This window comes from Odontesthes bonariensis, chromosome 21 (assembly GCF_027942865.1).
Source record: "Odontesthes bonariensis isolate fOdoBon6 chromosome 21, fOdoBon6.hap1, whole genome shotgun sequence".
Lineage (NCBI taxonomy): Eukaryota > Metazoa > Chordata > Actinopteri > Atheriniformes > Atherinopsidae > Odontesthes > Odontesthes bonariensis.
In genome coordinates this window covers 4,539,790-4,566,318 of record NC_134526.1, presented here as the reverse complement: position 1 = coordinate 4,566,318, position 26,529 = coordinate 4,539,790, and the positions used below count along the sequence as shown (strand labels likewise).

Genomic DNA, 26,529 nt, shown 5'->3' with positions numbered 1-26,529 from the left:
TATTAAAACTCATTCTAGCCGCACAATATTTTTCAAACTGTTATTTTAAGGTAGAAAAGTTACATATAATTGCTTTAAATGTAATGAGATATTTTGACTAGAAATGAGACAAATATACTTGATTTAGATTTTTTCCAGTGTTAAAACAGAAGATAAAGATAAATCATAATAATGATGTTTTCTACTCTGTATGATGTAAAGATTACACTATGCAAAGCAGTCTTTTTCTACAAAGTGAAAAGGTAAGCAACATAAGTTCCCCATACAGCCCCAACAATGCATTTGCCTGCTTTAATATAAATGCATCATGGAAAAAAAAAAATCTCTTTTTCGAGCTTTTAAACCCGAGGCCAGGGTGAAGCACGGAGATGATTGATTTATAGCAACTTGTGTTGCTAAAACAATAAGACATCCTGCAGGAAAAAAACAAAAACATCCCCAGAGATGAACTTGCCGAACACCCTGCAAAACAACGTGGTTAGGGATGTGTGTTATTGTGATGGAAGATGGATTAGAGTCTGGCTTATATAGCCAGGAGTCAGGTGTGGGGTCGGGGGATCGGTGTTGGTGCATCGGCGCTGGGGGTGAGGTAGGGGTTTAGGCTCATTTCCAAACTCCGCCTGAAGTCAGCGCTGGACTGTTCGGTATACGTGTGTGTGTGTGTGTTTGGTTGGGGGGTGTGAGGTTGGGATTACACTGTCACACTGTTCATACTGTTTATGCATACCAGGCCACTGTGAGTGCCTCTTTGTCGCATAAGTGTTTACTTGAATTTATTTTGGGAGAATTCCACATGACTGGGACAGGGATCTCTATAAATTATGGAATAGAGCGCTTTGTGTAATGATAACTTCTGTCAGTTAGTCAGGCTGTGTGACAGTGTTTTTAAGAGTGTGTAAATACAGGGGTGGTGAAAGAGGGAGTGGGGCGTCTGTGTGTTGAAAGGTGCTGCAGACTTTCCCCTTAAACAGAACAATAACAATGCTTTCCAAAGAACATCTCAATCCACTTTCTTTACTCAATGTGCTTTAAATACAATAGTTAAAACACATTGAGTAATGTGTTGTGCATGAGGGAAGTGTACCCTGAGAGAATGCTAGCTAGCAGCTAGCCCTGACCAAGTTGCTTTGTAGCACAAAAAAATGAAAATACAGTCATTTAAATCCACTACTTATTTATTGTTTTCAAATAGTTTTTAAGGTTTTCTCAATATATCAGAATATTAAGTTTGACATGGCTGAAGTCATGGGTACACAACAAGCTTATTTGCAGCTAACGTTAGCCACATTAGCTGCAAATAAGCTACTTGGTCAGCTACTTGGTCAGTGTCAGCTAGCCCTGACCAAGTTGCTTTGTAGCACAAAAATAATGAATATACAGTCATTTAAATCCACTACTTCTTTATTATTTTCAAATAGTTTTTAAGGTTTTCTCAATATATCAGAATTACAAGTTTAACATGGCTGAGGTCGTGCAGCTAACGTTAGCCACATTAGCTGCGCATTAGCTAAGCACATCAGCAGTTTTTCTTTATTTTGTGTGTGTGCTATTTAAATAATGGCAGTCTAGTATGAAGACTGTTATTTGCTTGCGACACTTAAAACAAAACATTCAATCTTCTTTGCCCGTGGCCAAGATATTAGCATTAACAGCCTCAACAAAGAGGTCGATGGAGACAAACTAGCTTTGAGTGCTTAACAACTTGGGCTGCAATGGGAGGGTGTTACATGGTGTAATCAAGCAAGGGCTTCAAAAGCTCAACAACCAACAAGACATCTCAGGCAGGGTAGGACTTAAGGTGCAATTATCCACCAACCCATTAAGCCTAAATGCAGCATTTGGGTTCTACAGTTTTCATGATTTGAGACGACGACGGGTCCAAATAAGCTGAATAATGCTCCAAAATGCAGTTAATTGGGTTATTGATTGAAATGTGGTGTCATTTATCGTAACTCATGTTGTATTTATGCACGGAAATGCTATACAAGAGTCGGCAGGAAAGGGCCACACCCGCAAAGCATCGTATGGCCACCTTCCGTAGCTTCGCCACATCTGGCTCCAACATACTGACGGTTAATTTAAATGTTACTTGAGGCTGACGCAGAGTTCTCTCATGGATATAATCAGTGTTGCAGTGTTAGGATCTACTAATTATTATGTTATCATTATGTTTTTCGTTGGTACATAATGGTATGAGGCAGAGAAAAGCTGTATATACGTAGACTAGAGAAGCTGCTAAACACTTGTTTGTTAAATTTTTATTTTTTTTGTCTTTTCAGTAAACAATCTGTCACTTTAGGATGGTGAATGTAGCACTTTTATTTTCCAGTATGATTCCAGTGCACATGTGTAAGTTTGACAGAAAATTAGGACCAGAAAATGACGGGTTGCTGTGATGCTGACTGACGATTTGAATCTGTAACTGGCTGTTTTTGGCTGTCTTGTAAAGGAGTCTTTAAAGAGTTTATTTGAATGACTCCTTGCCAAATCAGAAGCCGAGTTATTCTGTTCAGTCATGACCCTCAAATCCTCTTAATGATGACTGGAGTTTGTGGGTTAGAGACACAAACTGCTGCACAGCAATCCATAAACATAGCCAATACCTGGACTCGCTTCCCGTTAAGATGATCCGAAATGTTGTCGCTGGCTGGGAAGTGAAAGTGTGGCCAAGCTGGAAGGATTAAAGGTGTTGATATAATCAGATAGAAATGGAGAAGAGCTATATTAGGGTGACCATACGTCCGTATTTCCCGGGACATGTCCGTATTTCACGGGACGCCCGGGACAGGAAGTGAAATACGGACGTGTCCCGGGAAATACGGACGTATGGTCACCCTAAGCTATATTTATTCTGGAACACACATGAAAGAGACAGACTGTGGTTGTCGCTGGTATCAATCTTGGGTGAATACAGCTAATCAAGAACACCTTCAAGTGCAACAGCACCATCTAGTGGCCCTTTCAGGCCATGTATTTATCAGTTGCAAAGAAATCTGGCACTGATGAGATGAACATTAACCAGGTTTGTGCCCTTTTTCGTGAAAGGAAAGGATAATTTCTATTACATATTGATTTGGGTGCTCATTAAGGCTCAAACTGTTGCTTTAAATATGAAATAAAGGATAAAATCCATCCTTGAGCTCTTGTAAAAGCTTATTTTTGGCATAATTTTAACACTGAAAGTAGGGCTACGTGTGCTTCTGTATCGGCGTTGTTTAACACATTGGTTAGTCTGTAAAATGGGAGAAAAGGATCAATGATAATGAGCCCTTATGGCATTTTTTCAACATTTCTTGTTTTGCTGGTCAGAATTATGATAATTCCAGGACTGTATTTAATATCTTGATAAATGACACCAAACAGACCGATTCTGTAATGGGTACATATTTTAATAAAATGTACAGAGAGGTTTACAAGGTTCATACAAATATTCTGATGAACTCTGGACACACCTGTGGATCTAAATTAAGTCACTGAAACTCAAATTAACAAGTAAATGGTGGATTTTCTGCGAGTACAAAGTCGAAAGCCATCTCAGAGCAACATGCAGAATTCCAAAGGCTGCAAGAAACTCTTAAAAAACATCTGGAAATCTGTTTTAGTCAAATGGTAAAATTGCTCCTATGCTTCATTGACGTTGTGCTAACAAAAAACACTTGTTGAGAGGCGACATCCAGAGGACTTTAGGATGATGGAGCAAACCTGTGTGGTGTTTTAAGGCAAAGGACAAGCAGGATATTACTGTTGAAAGGCACAAGAAACATGAGCTCCTCAGAAATGCAGTGCATTGGATTGTTTATGGGCAACAAGGCGACATCTATACGGAGAAAATGTGTTTTCGGTGCTGTTTCTGGTACTGAAGGCACATTACTGAGGCCGTTTGGAGTGAAATGTGTCATCTGGTGTCGGGAAATGAGATTTAAATATTGGGCCTGGTCTTAATCCTGTAAAAAAAAGAAGAAAGAAAAAGTCCTGTAAACTGGAAGAAAAACACTGAAATGCCCAGTAAGTTGTTTTTTTCTTTTATTTCACTATACAAACGCCTCTTTGTGTCATTAAATAACTTACTCCATTAAGCATTTACTTTAAAATGTAGAAAAAGATGCTGTTTACACTGAAGGCTAAAGGAATTTCAACAGGAAATTAAGCGAGGCATCACATTTTATTAGTAAATATCGATGACACAGTCCTAAAGGCTTTTTAATTTGAAAAATAAATAGATTGCAAAGAGAACATCATCCCATTGAGATGGTCAGTTGATCTGTAGGAGACCACAACAGGAAACAAAGCGATGCCGAGATCTTCTTCATGAATACTGGAAAGCAGAAAACGTGACATTACCCCAGAGACCTCGACGAAGCCAAGACTAACCTCACACCTACTTCTATAGCTCGGAACTATACCATTCTTATGGCTCCCGTAGACTTTACCCCCTTTACAGAACAGATAAAAATAAGAGGTGCAGGGGGTGTTCCTTCATTCGGCAACCTGAAACTCCAGCTATCTTTGGTGCCTTTTGTGTTCAGTCTTTGAGAAGAAAAAAGGCACAATCTGCAGGGCAGGATTAAACGGACAGGTTCAGTTGAAGTGCTTTGTTGCCCGACTCCTCTCAGGGGAGCAGAAAGTAGCGCACATTGTTGTGGTTTCTTTTCCGTTCACATCAGATAAGGACTTTCTTTCCTCCTCCCCTCCTCTGGCAGGGCCAGGCCTGCGGCTGGGGAAGCAGGTGAGACGTCCGAGTAACCAGAAACAAGCTGTAGCAAACTTTAAGACACCGATATGATGATATGATTCCAGCTCAGCTGCCGTCCACACCCAGCCCTTTCCTTTTGTTGTTGGAAGCGGCGGCCTGAAAGGGCTTTTGGGAAGGCATTGTCCATGAATCCTCCTCGTTTTCAGGTTTCTGTCTGTGTTAACTCACCAGTCTGAGGTGCCTGGTGAGTTTTACTGAAGGACAGGACCGATGTGAAGGCCAAACCTCAGCGAGACCCAAGCCTTATCTCGGGCGGGCGGATGGGGGGTGGACAGAGATACCATATCTGCCCGCCCGCATGCTTCAGCCCGTTTGGAAAACAGTGGAATGAAGCTGCTCTTTGAGGCGATAACGGTGCGCACAGTTAAAAGCATGAAAGTCCAACACGTTTAGAGCTGCGTAACAGTGATGGGATACCCTGAAGGGAAAAGGTTCAACCTTCCCAAAAGACTTGGATTCGAATGTGAAATTACAAACAAGAGGTAGCTACTTCATGAAGTACTAAAAAAATAGTTCTATGACTCGATACTACTAAGAAAAACTGGCTTATGAAAATATTCCCTCCCTCCATCTGCTGTGTTGTATAAAAAAACTGTTCAGAAAGCCGCCATGAACCCGCATTCTGTGGAATGATCAGCAGGGGGCGACTCGTGCGGTCTGAGAGAGCGATATTCCTCCTCACCGGATTCGTGAGCAACTCTACATAATTAAATAAATAAAATCTTAATGATTTTATGGCCTCGTTTTAGAGAAAAAAGATGATAAATCGGTGCATCTGTGAAAGCCAAATGTCCGAAAAGGGTGACGTCTGAGTGGCTGTATCCAGCTGTTCTGCTGCATCCAGCTGTTCTGCAGTCTGTGGCGCTAACCAAGCAGATTGTAGACTAAACCGATGTGAATAAATTTGTCAGGACCGTAAACGAGCATCTTCTCTCCTCCGTCACCACGGTAACTCACCGGAGTCGCAAAGACGTGCGTCACCGAGCAAATAAATAGTTACAATTCATAACCGACTGTTCTTTTTATCTCTAAAACGTGTTTTTAATGACAGAAACCGAAGAACAAATCAATCCCTGATGCTGTAACTTCCATCCAGGTCTCTCAGAACCCAAAATCCACTCCTGGAGCTTCGAAGAGTCCCCGTCTGCAGGGGTCCGATCAGTAGTTGCGGAGGTTGAAGAAGCCCACGCTGGTTGGCGACTCTTTGACCGTGACGGTGACCAGATTGGCGGTGACGTCCGTGACGAACACGTGCTCGATCAGGCTGCGCGTGGGCTTCCAGTCCTGGTTCTGGACCGCGATGGAGTGACCCTGCCCCGCGTAGGAAGAGTCGTGGTCCGAGTCCGAGCTGCTCTCCTCTTCCCCCGTGCTCATGTCGGTCATTTTGGCCTTCTTGCTGCCTTTGGAGGCCGATCTCTCCGGCTGGTTCTGGATCTCCGTGCAGGATTTATCCAGCCTGCCCTGAACCCTGGAGCTCTGGACCTCCGGCGCCTCCCTGACTTTCTCTCCCGCCGGCGGCGCCTTCCTGGCCTGCGGTCTTCCGGGGGTCGCCGGAGCTTTCGGGGGTTCGCATTCCTGCTTTTTTGCGAGCGTCGTCTTCCTGGCGGGGTTTGTTGCGTTCCTCAGGCCCGACAGCGGCGGCGTCGTCCCGTTCCCAGGAGCGCCGCCGCTTTGAGACGTTTTGTTTTGGAGGTTGAGGGGCTGCGGGCCGGGACCCTGACTGGACGGGGGGTTCTTAGCCGGCAGGGAAGCCACCGCTTTAGTATTGGCTGTCCGCTGCACCGTTGACACGGGGGTCTGCGGTTTCTTTTGTCCGTTAGGCGGGCTTAGCGTGTGCTGCGTGGTTCCTTGGGTGGGATGTTTGGAGGTATTCAGATTCAGCGCTGCCACGCCTTTAGATTTACTCGCAGCCGTTTTCAGATCCAGACTCGGCCCGGCGCTCACGCCGGAGACGGAGAGTTTCCCCTCCGTCCCGCTCCTGCTCTGGCTGGATTTGTTCTGGGGAAGAGGGGAGGTTTGGGTCGACGGCCTGCCGGCGCCGACGGGGCTCATGGAAGTTTTGGCCCCCCCTGCCTGGGTCAGGTGGCTCCGGCTCGGACCGCCCGGACCGCCCGCCGCCTCCTTGGCCGAGCCTCGATGGAAACCCATGAAGGTGAAGCTCGCCGGGTGAACGGGCTTCTTGATGGCTCCTGGGAGATCGGCGCCTTTGGGCGTCTTCAGGATCTTGCGGGCGCCCTTGTTCTGTTGCAGCTCTTTGACCTCGGGGGGGAGGGGCTTCCTGCTGCGTTTCTTCGGGGGCTCCTGCTTCGCCATGACGATCTGCGCCTTCTTCTGAGGGACGGGGTGCAGGTCTCTGGTTCTGACGCTCGGACTCGCCTGTTTGACGCGGCTTTCGTCGTCATCGTCATCGTCTTCGGATGATGAAGACGAAGAAGAGCACGAGGACGACGAATCGGAAGAGGACGAGGAAGAGGCGGATGAAGAGCTGCTGGACTTTGAAGCTTCGGGCACGTTCTCCTGAAGTTTAAAGAACAGAAATCAGACGGTCGGTTCTCAGTCCCAACAGAACGATGCTCTGCGGTGACTCGTACTCACTAGGATTTTCCGTGGTCGTCCTCTGGGCCGTTTGCCTCTCTTCAGCATCAGAAGCTCCTTTTCTTGCTCTCTGGTGGAAAAATATGAACAAATTCTCAATTTTTTTTTAATTTAATGTTGTTAAACACGATTAAAGTATAAAATGACACGCATGATGGTTGTTATTAAGGTCGTTTTGAACCATCTGACCCCGTTCATGCTCCAATAAATGGCTTTTATTCCCCATGAGGGTCAGATGGAATATTAAGTGATCAGAAGTGTTGGTTTAATAGGTGGTTTAGATTAAAAACAATCTAATAAGACGCTTACTTTTTGTTGAAGGCAGCCAACAGTCTCGGGTCAAGGATGTTTTCCTGAGGCTCCCAGCTGTTGTGTCTGAAAGGAATGGACATTCAGAGCATTAAAAATAAAGAACAGGCAACATTAAAGGCAGTGACCACGCGTTTCATTCCGGCCCGGAGAACTCGGTTTCAGCAGCGACTAACTCTACACCGACGATTGCCGCAGTCGGCGTGAGAATAGATTCATTTTAAAATTTGCTGACGATTCGGTAACAGTCGGTTTTTTACACGATGACGAATATGCCCACAGTCCTGTGATCAATGCTTTTCTCCAGTTAAATGTGCAGAAAACTAAGGACATGTGCATTGATTTCAGACTAAAGCCCCATAACACCAATCAAAAAACAGAAATCAAAGGTTGGACAGTAGACATGGTCGAAAATTACAAACATCTTGGGATTATTTTGGATAATAAGTTCAATTTCAACTGAGAACCTGCAAACATCTTCTTCAAATCTAGGCTAAAAACCTACTTATTTAGGATTGCTTTTAATACCAAGTAGTATGATGACACTTTTATCTTATTTGATTTTGTTGTATTTTATTGCTTTCATTGTTCTTTTATTGTTTTTACTTATTCTTCTCTTTATTTATTACCTGCTGTAAAACACTTTGGCAAACTGTAAAGATTGTCTGTAAAGGGCTGTATAAATAAAATACATTTACATTTAAATCAGAAAGTAAAATATATTAAAAAAATACGCCATTTATTACCTGAACAAAAATCTAGAAGCATTAAAGAAGAATTGTATATGTAATTAAGTCCAAAGCATCTTTCCAACGTTAATCTTGCGTCTTTACATTTCTAAATGTCTTAATCAAGTCATTCTGGGTCGGTTTCTACTGATTTTGCATCGAACTCTGGTTGTTTTATGACTTCTGTAATGATTCTGCATGTCTTTCGGGTGACTTTTTGCCTAATTTTGCATCTTTTCATAATCATTCCATTTTCCCTTTGTGTTTTTTTTTTTTGTGTTCCCTTCAGCAGGACTAATCTGAGACGTTGGAGTTAATCAGGGTGAGTTCAGAATATAAAAGGAAAATCTCGTCTCTGAGCCCACAAACTTAGAAAACTTCTTCTTCTCTTTATTTATTACCTGCTGTAAAGCACTTTGGTACACCGTAATGATTGTCTGTAAAGGGCTGTATAAATAAAATACATTTACATTTACAAACTAAGTCTGAGAAAACTCTCCAAGTTTCAGATGATCTTATTCTACAGATCATAAACTGAATCTGTGCTGACCTTAACACAAGGTCCAAAAAAATGCACTGAGCAGAGAGATAACGACGAGCAACAAGCAACGGATCTGTTCAACAGACAGATAATCAGGAGGGCTGATGCCGTTCTGTCTGACAGCTCCCACCCTTTACATTCTATGTAAATGTTGCTATGTATGAAGAGCAACAGGTACAAGCACTCCTTCGTCCCTACGGCTGTTTCCCTTCTGAACTCAGGACAGGGTCGGAGGAGTCGTACCCGATTGGTTGATATTAGCCGCATTCGGACAGAGCCGTTCTAAGAATTTCTTTCTAATAACTGCCCTTCCCCAGGGCAACTGTTTCAGTTTGCATTCCCACATGAGTCAGACCTTGATGGGACTGATGCGATGCAACAGTCTGCGACAGCGACGTGTTACTTTAGCGTTAGCCTGGGAATTCCCATGCTGCTTTGCGTGCGATTTCATTCACACTGCAAAGGCAGCCTGGAAACCACCGCCCTTATTTTTGCCTGAGTTAGGGAACCAATCACAGAACAGGGGGGGGCGGGGGACGATGACGACGTCTATGCGTGACACCGAAGCTTGTTGTAGAGTGTTAATCCAACATGGCGGCGGACACAACGTTACCGTTCGATGCAGCCTTAGAAAGTGTTTTAAGTAGCTTAGAACGCGAGTTTACTTTTAAAAAAGAGCAACGCGTCTTCTTCTTCCTCGTCGAATTTCTGTCGCTCTACATACGTCATCTGGTATAAGTGATACAGTTGGCTATGAATCGTGCGCAAAGCAGCATGGGAAGAGCCAGACGCCATTTGATAGACATTCGTAGCGCCCAATAAACGGCTCTAGGCATTCGTAAACCACGCCTCAAATACGAGAAAATGCACACCTAGTTCCCAGACCACCATCTCATCCAGATGTGGACGCGTCAGCCAGGCTAGTTTAGCGCCACATTCAACACCAAAACAGAACAAAACAAAACCCGGTAAAAGTAAGGAGAGAAGAAGAAAACACCAGCAAGAAGCTAATATTGGCCGCATTCCCACAGTAGGAACCGTATGCAGTTCCTTTAACCTTTCCAGGAACGGGGTTGTTTTTTTTCATAATTCGCACATCAGGGACCACGGCCCTCAGTTCCTGGAACCATTTCAGCTCCTTCTCCTCAGCTGGGTCTGTTCTGGTTTCCATAGGAACACATCTGACGGAGGTGTTTGGTGGCCGGTAGCTCCGCCCCTTGTCATGTTGTCAGGCTGAAATGTTTCCTCATACGACATGGACACAACCTTGGCGTGTTTAATAAGTTAAACCTCCACGTGGTCTCCTTTGTCTGCGGCGCTCTGCTCTCCTTCCTTCATGAAACCAAGAAGTATGGCCTGCGCTCCATCCTTCGTCTCCTGACTCTCTCTGTGAGCTCTTCCAGCCTCCATGTTAGACGCCCCATGTGATCGTCCATGATTAATATCACCATCATGCAGACCGTGAACACGGTGGCCTCAGGAGTCAGGAGACGAAGGATGGAGCGCAGGCCATACTTCTTGGTTACCTTGGCTACCAATCACCAAACACCTCCGTCAGATGTGTTCCTATGGAAACCAGAACAGACCCAGCTGAGGAGAAGGAGCTGAAATGGTTCCAGGAACTGAGGGCCGTGGTCCCGAGTTCCTGTATGTCCGAATGAGGGAAAAAACGTCCCCGTTCCTGAAAAGGTTAAAGGAACTGCAGAAGGTTCCTACAGAGGGAATGCGGCTAATGTTTCTGTTTGTCTCCATGTGGTGTTATTGATGTTGGCAGAAATTGATGATACGCACCGTTCGCTACTGATGTTGTTTCAGCACACTGTATCATCCCTCCCTCTTAGACTTTTAATTTTTATGTTTTATGTCCTTTTTACTTGCTGTAACACAAATAAAACTGAATCTGAAACTGATTTTTTTTAAAAGATTAGCTGAGAAAGTTGACTCCAGCTCGTTCAAACAAGACGAGGAACTAAATTCCTCCTTTTGAAACAACAGATTTGCTCTGAGCAGACCCCTTTAAACCGGTCTCACTCCAGCCTGCGAGTTAAATCTCTGCTACGCCAACAAACCTCACAGACCTTTAAATTTACGAACACCCCGCGGCACCATCTGCTTCCTCAGTCAGACGAAGCACGCATTTCAACAACGTGACACCCGTAAGAGCCGAGGAGGCAAACTGACCTCCCTGCAGTCCAGATCCGTCACCCAACCACAACTTTTTGGTTTAAAATGAAAGAAAAACTTCCACCGACGCGCCCCCCAAACCCGTCGAGCAGCTGAAATCTCACAGAAAAGCAAGAATTCGTGAACATCTTGTTATCTGGTAGAGGTGATGGAACACAGCTGTAACAAAATTCAACTTTTTCTTTAAAGAAAAACATGTCTTTCTAAATTAAATAGGTTTAAATGATAATATTCAGTTTTTAATTCCATTTAACAAGTGGTTTTTTTTATTATACCAGTACGATTACAGACATTTAGAAAGCACCAGTGAGTAAATGTGGGCCCAGACTCTCAGTACTCCCTTTAACTTTTCTAAATTTAAAACTAAAGTTCCTCTAAAGTGTAAATAAGCATCTATATAATCAGATCCCACAATCAAGCGTTAAATAAACAAGTCGTGTCAGAGCAAAACTTATCATTCTTTAGTTACTTCGGGGTTTTATCGAGCAAATAAAGGGAAATGTGGAATATTTTCCAATTTTTTGTGCATATTTTAGCTTGTAGGCACACATTTACGCTCTTCTTTAACTCTATATATGTTTTAATCTGAAAGTTAAGAGTGCGATTGTGTTACGAGCCTTACGAGGAGTCCAGGAATTTCCCAGCTGAGGCCGGACAGCAGAAAGCAGGCCACAGACGCAGATCTGAGCCTCATGCATATGTAATTACCTTTTTCCTACATCACCAGAACTGAATAGTCTATTCTGATCAGCAGGCACCAGTGCAAAAATAATCAACCCCCACCCTTTTCCCCTGCACACAAACACACAAAGGATGTGGTTCTAACAGAAAACCATGGAGCTGGCAGGCAACAGTGTGCACTGATGGTGGATTACAGCAACAATGTGAGCACAGGAGGGCAAAGTGGTGAGAAATGAAGGTGGAGGGCAACCTTAGGGGCAGCAGCCCGACAATAAGGCAACATAAAACAGCTATAACCAAAAAAACGTGTTGAATTATTGCAGAATTTGGGGATTTATTGACCCCCGAATCACGCACAAACTCGATTAAAAACAACTAATCGATCATTAGAATAATAAAGTGTTAATAAACGCCTTTGAAATATGATGGAGGTGAAATGTTTCCGCTAACTTTGGGGGGGAAAAAACGCTTTTTCTGAACAAAAGGCACAAAAATGTGAAGGTAGATTTTTTTTGTGAGCTCCATGTGAACAAACCGCGAGCAGCAGCCGAAAATAAGTCCACGTTGCGGGGTCGGTTCCGACGGAAAAAGCCCTAAAAAAGCGACGGCGGAGGCGACACGTTGTTGTTGTTTTCATTGTTTCGGGGGGCTGAGCGGCACCACTTGCACTTACTTGGATGACCATCCCCTCCACTTCACCAGAAACTCCAACTTTCCCTGAAATACAAGAAGAAGAAAAACAAAAAGAAAAACGAGAGAGAGAACGTTTGCGGAAATCCACCGAAGAAGAAACAAGGGGAGGAGGGGAATGAACAGAAAAGTAGTTTCGGAGCTCTGACCTTTCTCAGTCGTTTGTTCAGAATGCATTCCGCATCAAAAACCTGCTCTCCCACGGCGCTCAGCTCCTCCATGTCTGCCTTCGCCCCGAAAACGGATTCTTTATCAAGAAGCGAGCTGCGCTCAGCCAATCAGAAGCCGCGATGGGACGGGACCGGAAGTTCAAAGTGCAGCCTTCACAATAAAGGCTCACTCCGCTTCATTCGCCTTTTTTTGCTTGGCCTTAAAACTCTTTTACATCAGGGCCAGAGGTGAGGAGCAGCCAAAAATTGTACTCAAGTAAAAGTACTGTTACTTCAGAATAATATGACTCAAGTAAAAGTAAAAAGTACTCATCCAAATAATTACTTGAGTAAGAGTAAAAAAGTGCTCGGTGAACAAACTACTCAAGTACTGAGTAACTGTTGAGTAACGTCTGATTTATTTGTTAACACAAGCATTCAATCAGACAGACAAAAATACTAAATAATCATCTTTAGGCAAATTAGAGTTAATCCAATTGATAAAATGAATTAAAATGAATTAATTAATTACAAAATAGCTTAAATTAAAATAATCCAGGTAAATTCAAGAGCTTCAATAAAAAATAAAAGAGACTTAGGAAATGTTTAAAACATCTGTAACCCATATGTAACCTAAAAAACAAACATTCATCTATCCATGGGGGAAAAAAACGAGTTTAGGAAACTTAGCGCTACATGTTTCCTCAAGTTAGATGTTGAGTTTCTGCTGAAATGTGCGTTTGTTTTGGTTGCCACAGAAGACACATAATGTAGCTGCTGTTTCTCACTCTTTGTAAGGTAAACATGCTTTCAGTATGAGGCCTCGTCTGCGTCTTCATTTCCCACCGTTGATTCTGACATTTTTCAACTCTTTCTTTGTTTGTTTGCTACGACTGCTAATGCTAAAGCTAACCCGTCCCGCCGCTGAGATCGAGTACGGTCACGTGACCAGACTGCACGGCTGCGTCTGATTGGTGGAACACAGTCAGGTGGTAGAGCCTTTGGTGGAAGTCTCTCTCTCTGTCAGAATAAAACATTAAAATGAGGCGTACGCGGGGGGATAAAAATAATGAGGCGTAGAATACCAAAGAGGTAAGAAGAAAAGTAACCAGCTCATTGTAGGCTAATGTAGCGGAGTAAGAGGACAGTTTCTGCTGCACACATCTACTCAAGGAAAAGTAAAAAGTATAGAGATTTAAAACTACTCCTAGAGGTATAATTTTTTCAAAAACTTACTCAAGTAAATGTAACTCGTTACCACCCACCTCTGGTCAGAGCTATCAGTTGATTGTCTATATTTAACAGATTACTCGCACAATAATGCGCTTTTAATGTGTTCTAAATGCAGATTTTTTTTCTCCATAATAAGAGGCGGACATTCATGCAACAATCCAAAGCAAATTGTCTTGAAGAAGACTGTTATGCTGTTATATCTGTCCACTACAAAGCACTGACGGATATAGCTAACGAGAATAACATGAAAAGCGGGACTTTCCTTATATGAGACTTTACTCGAACTGATTTAACTTCTTTTCAATCTCTCACTTTCATTCCATTCAGATTTGTAAAAACTAAAGGAGACATAAAAATGCAGAAAGTTCCTAAGTAAGCTGTCGGACATGTTCACATAAATGTAAACAACTGTTTAAGATATAGGAAGTCTCTGTTCAAATCTGATTGGTATGATAACAGTATATGTTTTATTCATGATTTGTTATATACTGTTATCATACGATGACTTTATAAAGAAATATAAGATAGAGATTTCACGTTACGGTTATAACAAGGTTTGTAAAGCAATACCCAACCATTACTCAAACTTCCAAAGTACCATGCAGTATTCTTCGATCCACACTAGCTTGATCTCGCTGACAATTGAAAATGTATTGTTCTTTATTTCATGGACAATCTGAACTCTGATGTCTCGATCATTTTGAGGAAGTATTTTATTCATACATGTAAATGGAAAGATACTGTTCCGCTGTTTACTGTCTTTCTAAACTACTTTGTTCAATATTTTAAATCACTTAAATATGTCTCTAACCCAAGCAAGAAAACAACTGTGATCCATCAAAGCAGTGCTAAATCTTTGCTGTTTTATATATGATGCTCAGCCCACGCCACGTTTGTTCTTATTGTTCTTTTTGTTCCTTTCTTTTTCACTTCACGTTCGGTTTTGTAAACTGTAACACTAGAGAGCTCTAATAAAGTTTGTTTAATTAAAAAAAAACAAAAAAACTGTTTAAGATATAACAGATTGATGACAAATTAAGATAATAGATTTGACGATCTCATATATAACGTTACTTGGTTGCTAGGCCACCATTTAGCAATACACAGTGGCTAGTAAAGTATTTTTATATTAAAACGAACAATTTGTTAATTTATTATCTTTAGAAGTGTTACGCTTACTGTTTCATAACTATCAGCATCTCATTCATTGACAGCTTGCGGTTGTATATACTTCAGGGATCAAACACGACCACATGGGAGTCAGAATACTGTCATATAAACGTTCTTCAGAATCTCCAAAATAAAAATAAGAAGCTTATCATAAACTCTGTATTGATCACATGTGGAACATTTACACAAACTACAGACTGTAACGTCCCATTTCCATGCTCTGATCGAGTTATGATTTTCAGACACTGTGGTCCAACACAGTCAATAGGATTCAGTCTCTTACAATCCCTCATTGTTGTTTTAATTACCGTACCCGCGGATAAGTTGGTGATAAACATGTATCAACTGGCAATAGCAAAGGATTTGATTTGCTTAATTAAGCAGATATACCTGTGTTTAAAAAGCTGTTTAAACACACTTCTTTTGGTGTAAAATGGCTTAAGACGGCTTCCATTGTGCTGTCTTTAAAGCACTTTATCGGCATCACTTAGCTTATGAAGTTACTCCTTTTATGATAGTTTATAGGAAACATTTAATACCTTCTCTCTCGTCAATGTTTTCCGTTTTTTAACAGCAAATCGGCATCAAAATTAGCCAAGTTGGGGAGAAAGATGCTGTTCTGACTCATTAATGGGTTGATAAAACTATAGATGCACAATTTCTCCATGAATTTGACTAAATTTAGTAATATTTCTGCTATAGATGGCTAAGGATGTGCATTCAAACTAGCAAACATTTATATCTGCATCAATTTAATCATTAAAAAAAAAAAATATATATATATATATATATATATATATATATAAATTTGCTACCAAAACGTTAAAATGGCGGTGACATGTCCTTTTAGATATTTGGTTATTTCATTATATGACACGATTTTTTTTTTTTTTTTTTTTAAGTAGATAAATGTTTAGCAAACATCAAAATGGTTTAATTTTGAAAGTCTGAACCGGAAGTGTGGCGCTTCCCTTTGTAACTTGACACTGGTACTCAAAGAGAGGCGGGCAAATTGGAACGTAGGCGCTGAAATATGAGATAAGGCAGCCACCGTAGTCATAACGGCGAGTGTTTTTCTTTATTATTATTATTATTGTAAATGAATGTAGCAACATTAAATCGTCATAAAATCTGATTTCAGAATGCATTTTAAATATTTCATAGATGAATTAGTCATCATTTTATTGCCATTTTCACTGAAATAATTCACATAATAAATAATTATTGATTTACAACCTTTAACAACAACATACTCCTGATGAATTAGTGGGAACATGGAGCTTAATTACATTTTTTACAGAAAGTATACAAAAAAAAACACTTTTTTCACATGAATTGTTTTGACCAAAAACTAAAGAACATTGAGTATAGTTGAACTGATAAGTTGGTTTAACCATTTTAATTCTGTTTCTTTTTTGTTGCTGTTGTTGATTTAGTTGTCTGTTAAGAACCCAGGAATCCCTCGCACATTGTTCTGCTTCTTGGTTCTTTGTGTGATCCACGTGGCTTTCCTCAGGGGCAATAAGACTGTCCACATGGGCACTTGTTTCTCTTTTCCTAGGTGACAATCAAAGGGAAGTCTGTTTCGTTTCATCTTTTTCTGGATAACTTCTCAAACTTCCTGATCTGAAACGGACACAAAGATATTTGTTATATATAGAAATAGAAAAATACTTTATTTATCCCCCAATGGGGGAAATTTAAATTAGTCAAGTAGCTCAAAAAGATTATTAATATTTACAATGATTGTATATTAACAACAACAATAACAATACAAATTCTAATAAAAATACTACTACTAACTAATAATAATAATAATAATAATAATAATTATATATATATATATATATATATGCATAGTTTTACAACAGAGGGGGCAAAAAAAGTCAAGTTTGTTAGAAATGTTTTTTTCACCATTATGTGCCCTTACGGCACATGACGTTCAGTTATTTAGTCATTTACCTTCTATTTTCACGTCTTCTTTTGAGTAATTTATGTGATGTCATCGCTATGGCAACTATAAAAAGAAATCCAGCTACTGCACCCAGTCCAATGTAGACACTTTGAAGGACGCTCCTGGGTTCTAAGAGGAGAAAACGCAGAACATTTCAATGATTAAAAAAAAAATTATGTTTTCCTACGGAGGTCAGAAATCAAATGGACCTTTTGTGTTACTTCAAGTAGACTTTTTTTTTTTTAAATTACAGAGAGTACAGTGTCTGCAGGAAACTACATACTGGAGCAGTGAGCTCAACCAGCCACATGATGCCGCCATACGTGCACTTTCTAAGTTTGTGGGCTCAGAGACAAGATTTTCCTTTATATTCTGAACTCACCCTGATCAAGTCCAACATCTCTGATTAGTCCTGCTGAAGGGAACAGAAAAAACCCACAAAGGGAAAATGGAATGATTATGAAAAGATGCAAAATTAGGCAAAAAGTCACCCGAAAGACATGCAGAATCATTACAGAAGTCATAAAACAACCAGAGTTCAATGCAAAATCAGTAGAAACCGACCCAGAATGACTTGATTGAGACATTTAGAAATGTAAAGACGCAAGATTAACGTTGGAAAGATGCTTTGGACTTAATTACATATACGATTCTTCTTTAATGCTTCTAGATTTTTGTTCAGGTAATAAATGTAAATGTACTTTATTTATACAGCCCTTTACCTTTACCCTTTAGTACCAAAGTGCTTTACAGCAGGTAATAAATAAAGAGAGGAATAAGTAAAAACAAATAAAAAACAATAAAAGAACAGTGAAAGCAATAAAATGCAACAAAATCAAATAAGATAAGATAAGAGTGTCATCATACTACTGGGTATTAAAAGCAATCCTAAATAAGTAAGTTTTTAGCCTAGATTTGGAGATATTTATTTATTAAATATTTATTTGAAGATGATTTAGTCTGGAAAAAAAACAAGAAATTATGAACCGTTTCCTTCTGTTTCAGCGCTTTTTCATAAAGCACAGCTCTGAAGCTCTTAAAAACGAGCCTAAAAACTAAATTTTAGCCCATTTCTAATGATTTATATCTTCGATAGTAACCGGGGGATCCTAGGCAGAATTGGAAAGGGAGGAAGAGTTTGAGGTTAATTAGGCAAACTTGAATATTGTTGGTCTTCACATCCAAATAACCTTTTAATGATACCAATGCAGTGTGGTTTTACCCTACAGTTACCCTGTATGTGATTGGGACAGAAGTCAGAAATGATGGATGAATGTCTCGGTAATGAGGGGGCAGGTGAGGCAGCGACACACTTTTGGGGCTCATTAGTGCGATATGAAACTCACCTGATGGAAGAGCGCTGGTGACCAGCATGTGTTTGGTGGCATCGAGGTGGCCGTCATTGACCTCGGGCTCGATGCCCAGAATGTGACACATCAAGGAGTAGATGTTCACCGTTTCAAAGGGGTCCACCAAGAGGTTCTTGTGGAAGGCCGGGCCCACCGCCCTGAAGAAAGGCTTCATGTCCATCTCTTGGTTGTCGAAGCCGTGCTCGCCTTTGTTGAACTGGACCGCGAAATACTGCAAGAACAAGATGGATGGTGTAACTGGCATGGCCCAGTTTGGGAGGTTCAATTAGAATGTAACTGGGGAGAGGAAAATGAAAGGTTTCCTCTCCCAAAAAAGACCAGGGCTGTGTTCGAAACCGCATACTTCTCCTACTACTCCTACTACTCCTACTTCTCCTACTAACTTTTTGAGTTAGTATGTGAGTTTGAGTCAGTGAGAAGTTCCCGGATGCATACTAGATTCTCTGAAATGTTGGGTATGCATCATGAGGTTACTACTCATACTCAAACTACCCAAGATGCAACGTAACGAGACGTCGCCGATCGGCATTTCCTGTCAAAACGGCAGTTTCAAGCTAGCTACAACGAGGGTAGGTTCACTTCCTGTTTTCAAAACAAAAGCCCCAATTGTATCGTAATGGCTTTCCCTATGATAAAAGGCAACGGGTATTTTATTTTGTGAAAATAACCGGAAGTGCGTTGCTCACTGCGGCTAGCTTTAGTAGCGCCGAATTCGTGGGAACAAAATTGTAAACAGCCGGTATTTTGTCAGGTTTTCAACACGTTGGGGATCTAAACGACTACTTTCTCACCTGAAAATGTTTCAAATGTTGCTAAAGTTTACAGAGTTTAGAGCTTAAGGGAAATCAGCTTCAGGCCGGCTGATTTCGGCTCGGGGAGGAGCGAAATGCAGTGTGGGTAAACGCTCTGCATACTGTCTGATCGATGAGTATGCAGTATGGTAGTATGCGGTTTCGAACACAGCCCAGGAGAAACTCCTCCATGCATTCATCTCCAGCAGACTCCATCACTGTAACGCTCTTTTAACTGGACTTCCCAAAAAGAGCATTAAACATCTGCAGCTCATCCAGAACGCTGCTGCTGGAGTTTTAACCCGGACTAAGAGATCTGAACACATCACAGCAGCTTTAATATCTTTACTCTGGCTTCCAGTCAGTCACAGAATAGATTTTAAAAGCCTGCTGATGGTTTACAATCTGTGATCTGTTCAGAGAATATAAAGCCAGCAGAGCTCTGAGATCCAAGGACTCAGGTCAGCTGGTCCAGTCCAGAGTCCAGACTAAACATGGAGAAGCAGCATTTAGCTGTTAGGCTGAAAACAAGTAGAACAAACTGCCAGTGGAGATTAAACTTTCACCAAATGGAGACATTTTTAAATCCAGGTTAAAAGCATTTCTGTTCTCATGTGTCTATGCATGAAATCTGCACGATATCTTTGAACTTATCTGGACTGTTGCTTGTTTTTCAACTTCATTTAAATGATTTTATTTGTTTTTCTTAATATTCTTTTATGTATTTTTAATGCTTCTTCCACTCCCTGCTGCAATGCTTTTATTTTATGTAAAGCACTTTGAATTGTTTTTGTTTATACAAATAAATTTGATTTGCTAACTTTCACAAAGCAGGAATCTTTAAAAAACAGAGGTTTAGCAGATTTCCAGCAGAGGGAGATGTTGGCCTAGGAAAGGAGCCAAAGCTGCAGAATGAGGGGGCTTTTCTCTCTTTTCTCTCTTTGTGACTGCTGTAACCCAATGAAAGTGTTTCAGTGGGAATTTGATTGCATCTAAAATGTCCTTTTCATGAAATACTTGGAAGGCATGAACATCGTTTGATTTAGTGTTATATATATATATATTCGTGTTTATAACCGAGCCGTGTCGTGTAAATATCAGTCATTTGGAAGACTCTGTTATCTCAGAAATTATATAACAGTCATGATGTCCTTATAATCCTCAAGGATCAAACTTATAGCGATAAATGTCATAAAGGGAGAGAGCAAAGAGTCGGCCGGTTTCACCATCACTGCCGGCCCTAACCTATAGACTTTAGATAACCCTCTTTTATCAGTAGGTTCACAGGACTGATTTTTATTTTTTTATGATTTCAGCCCTGTTCTCTCGGTAAGTCGTGGTTTGATGGTTCACAGTATCGACTGACACGTTCGGCTGCAAAGTTGCTGCACAGTGGAGTGGCTGCTGGAGTGTGGAGCCAAATGAAAATGCTAATTTTTTGAATTTTTGAGGCCTGAATAGGCTTCATGAAACATTTGAGAGCGCGGCGTGTCATCCGCCAGGCCTGGATTATCCGTGCAAATGCACTTGATTAAAATTGTAATGTACGAAGATTAGAATTTAAACTCCCTGTTTCTGATTGAAAAGGGCCCAGTTTTTTTTTTTTTGCATCTCCAATCAGCAAATCTGAAGTAATTTCATTATTTCTGTGGTCAAGACACGAGGATATTTCTGGAATCGACTGGTTGGCACACACAGATTAGTTATCTGGCCTGTTATTTCTGCCCGTAAGTGCTTGTCATTTGCTTTCCTCATGATCAATTAAGCAGATCATAATCGCATAAATTTTACTGACTGCTGTTAATTTGTTACCTAAAACTGTTGTTGCTGAAGATGCAAATGTTTGCTACTTTTAACTGGCTTTAAATGGCAATTTAATTTACCCTTTAAAGGGTAAATCAATAAGACTTCCTGCTGCAGCACCTGTCTCTGCGTGGGAAAACTTTCCAACATGTTGCATGAGACAAAATGTGAAAATCTTGGACAAAAGAACGGATGTCCTGTCTCGCTTTGGAGAGACTAACATATATTGTAAAAAAGGTCACTTATGGAGACCTTATCTGGACTTTCTGGAAACTCACAACCTTGAATTGTGATTAACTGTGCAAGTTCTGCAATGTGTGCACTGCTGTGACCCTATTGGAAAGTAATTTTGTTTTATTAATTATTATTTATCTACATTAGTATCATTTTGTTTGTTTTATTCTATCTGTTTATTTATTTTTATTATTATTTTTGCCAGATGGGGATATTATGTTCATTTTTTAAATCAATGAAAAATCATAATAAAAATATGTTTAAAGAAATATATAAAGTTGAATTGGGATTAACTGCACATGGAATGTAATTTTGTTTTATTAATTATTATTTATCTACATTAGTATCATTTTTTAAATTTTATTCTATGTTTATCTGTTTATTTATTTTTATTCTATTCTATTCTATTTTATTTATTTATTTTTATTCTATTTTATTTTTTTATTTTTATTCTATTTTATTTATTTATTTTTATTATTATTATTGTCAGATGGGGATATAATGTTCATGTTTAAATCAATGAAAAATCATAATAAAAATATGTTTGAAAAAATATATATAAAGTAACTAATAGACTTTTTCTGGATACTTGAATTGTGATTAACTGTACAAGTTCTGCAATTTGTGAAATGCTGTGAACCTATTGGAATGTAATTTTGTTTTATTAATTATTATTTATCTACATTGTCATTTTGTTTTTTTTTATTCTATGTTTATCTGTTTATTTATTTTTTTTAATTAAATTTTTTTATTTTTATTAATATTATTGCCAGATGGGGATATAATGTTCATGTTTAAATCAATGAAAAATCATAATAATAATATGTTGAAAATCTGTTAACGCACCCCATTGATCACATATCCGTTGTCGGCCCATAAAACGATGGGAAGGATGCGCTCGTGATTGGCGAAGTGGAGGTGCTCGGGCATCTCTTCCTTCTTGTACACGTGCAGGTGCGGGTGGGCGTTCTTCAAGGCGTTGTACACCTTCTCCAGCCTCCCCGGCTTGGGCAGCAGCATCCCGGAGGGGCCGTAGTCCACCATGTGGAAGCTCAGGTCGCTGAAGGAGAAGCCCGGGATCTTGAACAGGACGATTTCCTCCACGCCGGCGCCACGGAGCACCGTGCTCATGCCGTGGTCGGCCGTGATGATGATGTTCAGGCCGTCGTTCAGCCCGTGCTGCTCGGCAGAGCGTCGGATGTAGCCCACGGTTCGGTCCACCTGCTCCACCATCGCTTTCCGCTCAGGGGAGTCGGGCCCGTATTTGTGGCCGGTGCCATCTGGCTCACCAAAGTACAGGGACACGAAGTCCAGGTCCTGATCTCTGAACCAGCCCATCACCTTGTCCGTGTTGTTTCGCCAAGCTGTCTCGTTCTTGTAGTTGTAAAGCATGGGCTCCACTTCACGCAGCATAGCAACCTGTCCCTGGTAACTGGAGGCTGTGCCAGGGAAGTGAAGAGAGCCAGCTTTCAGGCCCTGGAAGAGATGGGGGGGGGAGGGCACATTAACATGAATATGACATATGTGGCGGACTTGTTGACAAGCATGCACATTCTTCATGAGTTCATACTGTGAGTCAACCCGGTAGGAAGGCAAAAGCAGTCGTTTTCAAGCATTTTGAAACATTTTCTTCCACCTTTTACTTGCAGTTTGCATTCATACTAGGGCTGGGGAGTTAACTCGTTATTATCGCGTTAACTCGTTAATTAGTTAACGCCGATAAATATTTTATCGCGCATTAACGTAGGTTTTATTTTACTTTACTTATTTAAAAAATATATTTTTTTTGAGGCTTTTGTGCCTTTAATGGATAGGAAAGTTCAGAGAGACAGGAAGCAGGGGGCAGAGAGAGGGGGAACGACACGCAGCACAGGGCCGTCAGATGAAGGACTCGAACCCTGTTTTATTATTTATTTTATTATTGTAAAAGTCTGTTGCTCACAGGCTTTTATTTTGTAAAAGTCTGCTGCTGTCTGCTGTGGAACAGGAAAAGAAAGTAATCGGCGGATCCACCAAACATGGAGAAGGGTACGGAACTTTTACTCGGCCGTTTTCATGTTAAAGTTCTTCCAGACGGCGGAGTCGACAGAACCAAAGTCATCTGTAAACACTGCCAAGTTGAATTGTCTTCTCAGCGTAGTAGTTCCAGTCTAAAATATCACTTAAAGGCAAAACACACAACTGATAGCAGCAAGTCATTCAAGGAAACAGACAGTGGAGCGAGGCTTCTACATAAAAACTACAGAAAGATGCTGATGTTAAAAGTGTGTTTGCACAACAAATGTTATGGCACTTTCATTCATATGGCAGCACATTTAAAATAAAACTAAATGCTAAAAGCTATACACTACTTTTGGATTCATTTTTGGATTCTGCGTACAAATGCGATTAATCGTGATTAATCAGGGAAATCATGTGATTAATCAGATTAAAAATGTTAATCGTTGCCCAGCCCTAGTTTAAACACACAGAACATTTAGCAGAAGGACAGAGGTCATACATCAGAAGCTGTTCAGGTGAACTAAAGACAGAAATCTCACAGTGATGAGTTGGAACGTGTGCCGCACTGACCTGTTTCTGAGCCGTGATCCAGATGGGCAGGCTGCCGTTGTCCCACCACTCGTTGACAAACTGGGTCTGGTAGTAGGGCTTCTTGGCGGAGGTGGTGGTGTTGAACCACATGTTGTGGATGACTCCGTGGTTCTCGATGTAGCGGCCTGCAGAAGAGCATCGCCGTCAGCCTCGCTCGCACTCTCACTGTTCGCAGCGTGACGCATTCGCATTAAAAATTCCATCAACTTAACAGGCTGAGTGGCATGACGCTTTTTTTTTTTTTTTTTTGGTCAAGGTCTTACCACCAACTTTGGAGATTAGAGGAATTTAATTTCAAGGAAGTTAAATTTTCTTTTAGCAGACGCTGATGATTTGAGAGTCAAAATAAGAAAGGGAACCGAATTCTTCCCTCACTCATCCAAGCATAATCATCTTACTCAGCTATAAAAGCTGCTGGACCCAGGGACATTCAATTACAACTAATTCCTCTTTTCCTGCGGCCCTTTTCTCAATCCTTGCAAAGTAAACTCAGAGCGTTTTTTTCCTGCTGTCATGATATGCAGATCTGCTGTAAATTAAATCAAATTTATTTGTAGGATATTTCATGTACAAACAATTCAAAGTGCTTTACATAAAATAAAAGCATTGCAGCAGAGAGTGGAAGAAGCATTAAAAATGCATAAAAGAATATAAAGAGAAACATATAGAATAATTTAAATGAATTTAAAAATAAGCAACAGTCTACACTGGAAAAAATGCCCCTCCAAAAATAAGTAAGAAAAACAACAAATACGAGACGTTTTTGCTTGAAATAAGCAAAAAAAAAATCTGCCAATGGAACTAGTGAAAATCGGCTTGTCAAGATTTCTTGAAATAAGATGTGATATCTTGAAATTAGCTTAAAAACCTCTTCAAATGAAAAAAAAAAGCTTGTTTCATGTGAAATCCGACTCAAAACAATTTGTTTTCAAGACTTTTTCATTTAACAAGATATTCCAGATGTATTGTCTTCAAACAAGTCCCTATATCTGGCTGAAATGGTGCTTGTTAGGCAGTTGTGTCTTATATTAAGTGTAATGAGATATTTTGATTAGAAATGAGACAAATATACTTGGTAAGACTTAGATTTTTTCCACTGTAGATGAGTTCAAAGATATCGTGCAGATTTCATGCACAGACACATGAGAAAAGAAATGTTTTTAACCTGGATTTAAAAATGTCAGTGGAGTTTAATCTCCACTGGCAGTTTGTAGTAGAAACTGGAACATTTTTACCTGTCAATAGGGTGAAGTGTGCCGGGCTGGTGATCGTGACATACGGAGGTGTGACGTACAGGGCTTTGACTCCATCTTTGGACATTTGGTCGAGGTTCGGCGTGTCCACGTCCTGGTCGTAATCCCACCGAAAGCCGTCGAAGGAGACCAGCAGCAGCCTCTGCCTCCCTTTGCTGACCGGGAACCCCAGAACGGCGGCGGCGGCCCAGAGGATGCAGAGACCGGCTCTCCAAAGCATGACGAAGGGTTTGCGGATCGCACTCAGAAAGGAACACGACTGGTTTGTTTAGGTGACGATCCTACGAAGCTATCAAGGCTAAAAAAAAAAAGAGAGACGGAGAAACAGATATTTATGCCAGTTCATCGCACGGTCGTCATGGTTTCAGACAGTACGTAAGAAGATAAAAGCAAAGTGCTGGAGTCCTGATATTAGCTGGGGCCAGAAAGCGAGATAGGCCAAGATACAGAGTTCCAAACTGAGGTTTGGGGTAAACAAACCGGTCACCCTGACCTTCTCTATGCTCAATATGTAACACACAGATTAACGCTCTGCTGGAATGAGCCGTACCTTTTGTCTTATTTCAGGGAATCCAAACCAAACCAGTCCTTCGGCTAAACCGAGAGCCCAACTCTCCTTTATATCCCACTCGAGTTCACGCAAACAAAAAACTTCTGTACAAAGTTTCCCCACCTTATCTTATCCGGCTGATTAGATGGACTTTATCTCGGCTCCTTATTCATGCGGCCTGATGAGGTTTATGGGAGGGCTTTTATGGCTGAGAGTTCTGCTCGCGGTGAATTTCCCCCCCCTCGTTTTATTCTTGAGCACCGGCAGTAAAGCAGATTAATTTTTCCGGGCATCTTGCCTGTTTCGGGTTGTTGATGCTGCCTTTCTGTTTGTCTGTGTTTCGGAGTTTCCTCTGAATCACTGACAATGGGGGAATGACACTTTGATGGGTTTCACCTTGAGTTGGGATGGTGCATGATTGATCTGACACCGGGAAAATGAAGAGGAGAATGAGAGTGTGTATATCTCATCCTCAGCCGGCAGTGGTCTCTAGGGACGGAGAGACCCTAATAGACATATTCTTTTTAATAACTCTAATGTGTAGATTCGCCCCTGGATATTGTTCGGATCCTTATAAAACTCGCAGTAATGGTCGAGAGGAGGGGTAAACTACACTCTCAGAAAATAAAGTACAGAATTGTACCTTTAGGGGTACGATGGCTTGTCACTGGGGCAGTACCCTCAGAGGGTATAGTTTTGTACCCTTATACTGAAGTAGCCTAACACAGACTGTCTATTGTACCCCAGAATGTAGAAAAAAAGGTACATACATGTACATTTTACCATTTGAGTACATATGTGTACCTTTTGGACCCTCAAAAAGGTACATATAGGTACATTTTACCACTTGAGTACATACATGTTCCTATTGGACCATCAAAAAGGTACATATATGTACATTTTACCACTTGAGTACATACATGTACCTTTTGGACCCTCAAAAAGGTAC

General features: G+C 40.9%; 2 protein-coding genes across 3 annotated transcripts; both read right to left on the bottom strand.

Annotated features, from left to right (window-relative positions):
* Positions 1-4,010: 4,010 nt before the first annotated feature.
* Positions 4,011-12,724, bottom strand: cbx2 (chromobox homolog 2 (Drosophila Pc class)). 2 transcript variants are annotated; one of them, XM_075454244.1, is made up of 5 exons: positions 12,631-12,724; positions 12,465-12,508; positions 7,658-7,723; positions 7,349-7,418; positions 4,011-7,270 (listed from the first exon to the last, which is right to left on the bottom strand). In XM_075454244.1, exons 1-5 carry the CDS (start codon positions 12,700-12,702, stop codon positions 5,912-5,914), a joined length of 1,611 nt encoding a protein of 536 aa, XP_075310359.1. In that variant the 5' UTR covers positions 12,703-12,724; the 3' UTR covers positions 4,011-5,911. The 2 variants fall into 2 exon arrangements, with proteins under 2 accessions (XP_075310359.1, XP_075310360.1); XM_075454245.1 differs by lacking the exon at positions 12,465-12,508 and having other exon boundaries at positions 12,631-12,706.
* Positions 12,725-16,271: 3,547 nt separating this feature from the next.
* Positions 16,272-25,250, bottom strand: LOC142371862 (ectonucleotide pyrophosphatase/phosphodiesterase family member 7-like). Its single transcript, XM_075454605.1, has 7 exons — positions 25,013-25,250; positions 23,757-23,902; positions 22,032-22,661; positions 18,334-18,568; positions 17,370-17,402; positions 16,996-17,116; positions 16,272-16,659 (listed from the first exon to the last, which is right to left on the bottom strand). Exons 1-7 carry the CDS (start codon positions 25,248-25,250, stop codon positions 16,602-16,604), a joined length of 1,461 nt encoding a protein of 486 aa, XP_075310720.1. The 3' UTR covers positions 16,272-16,601.
* Between the last annotated feature and the right edge of the window lie 1,279 nt (positions 25,251-26,529).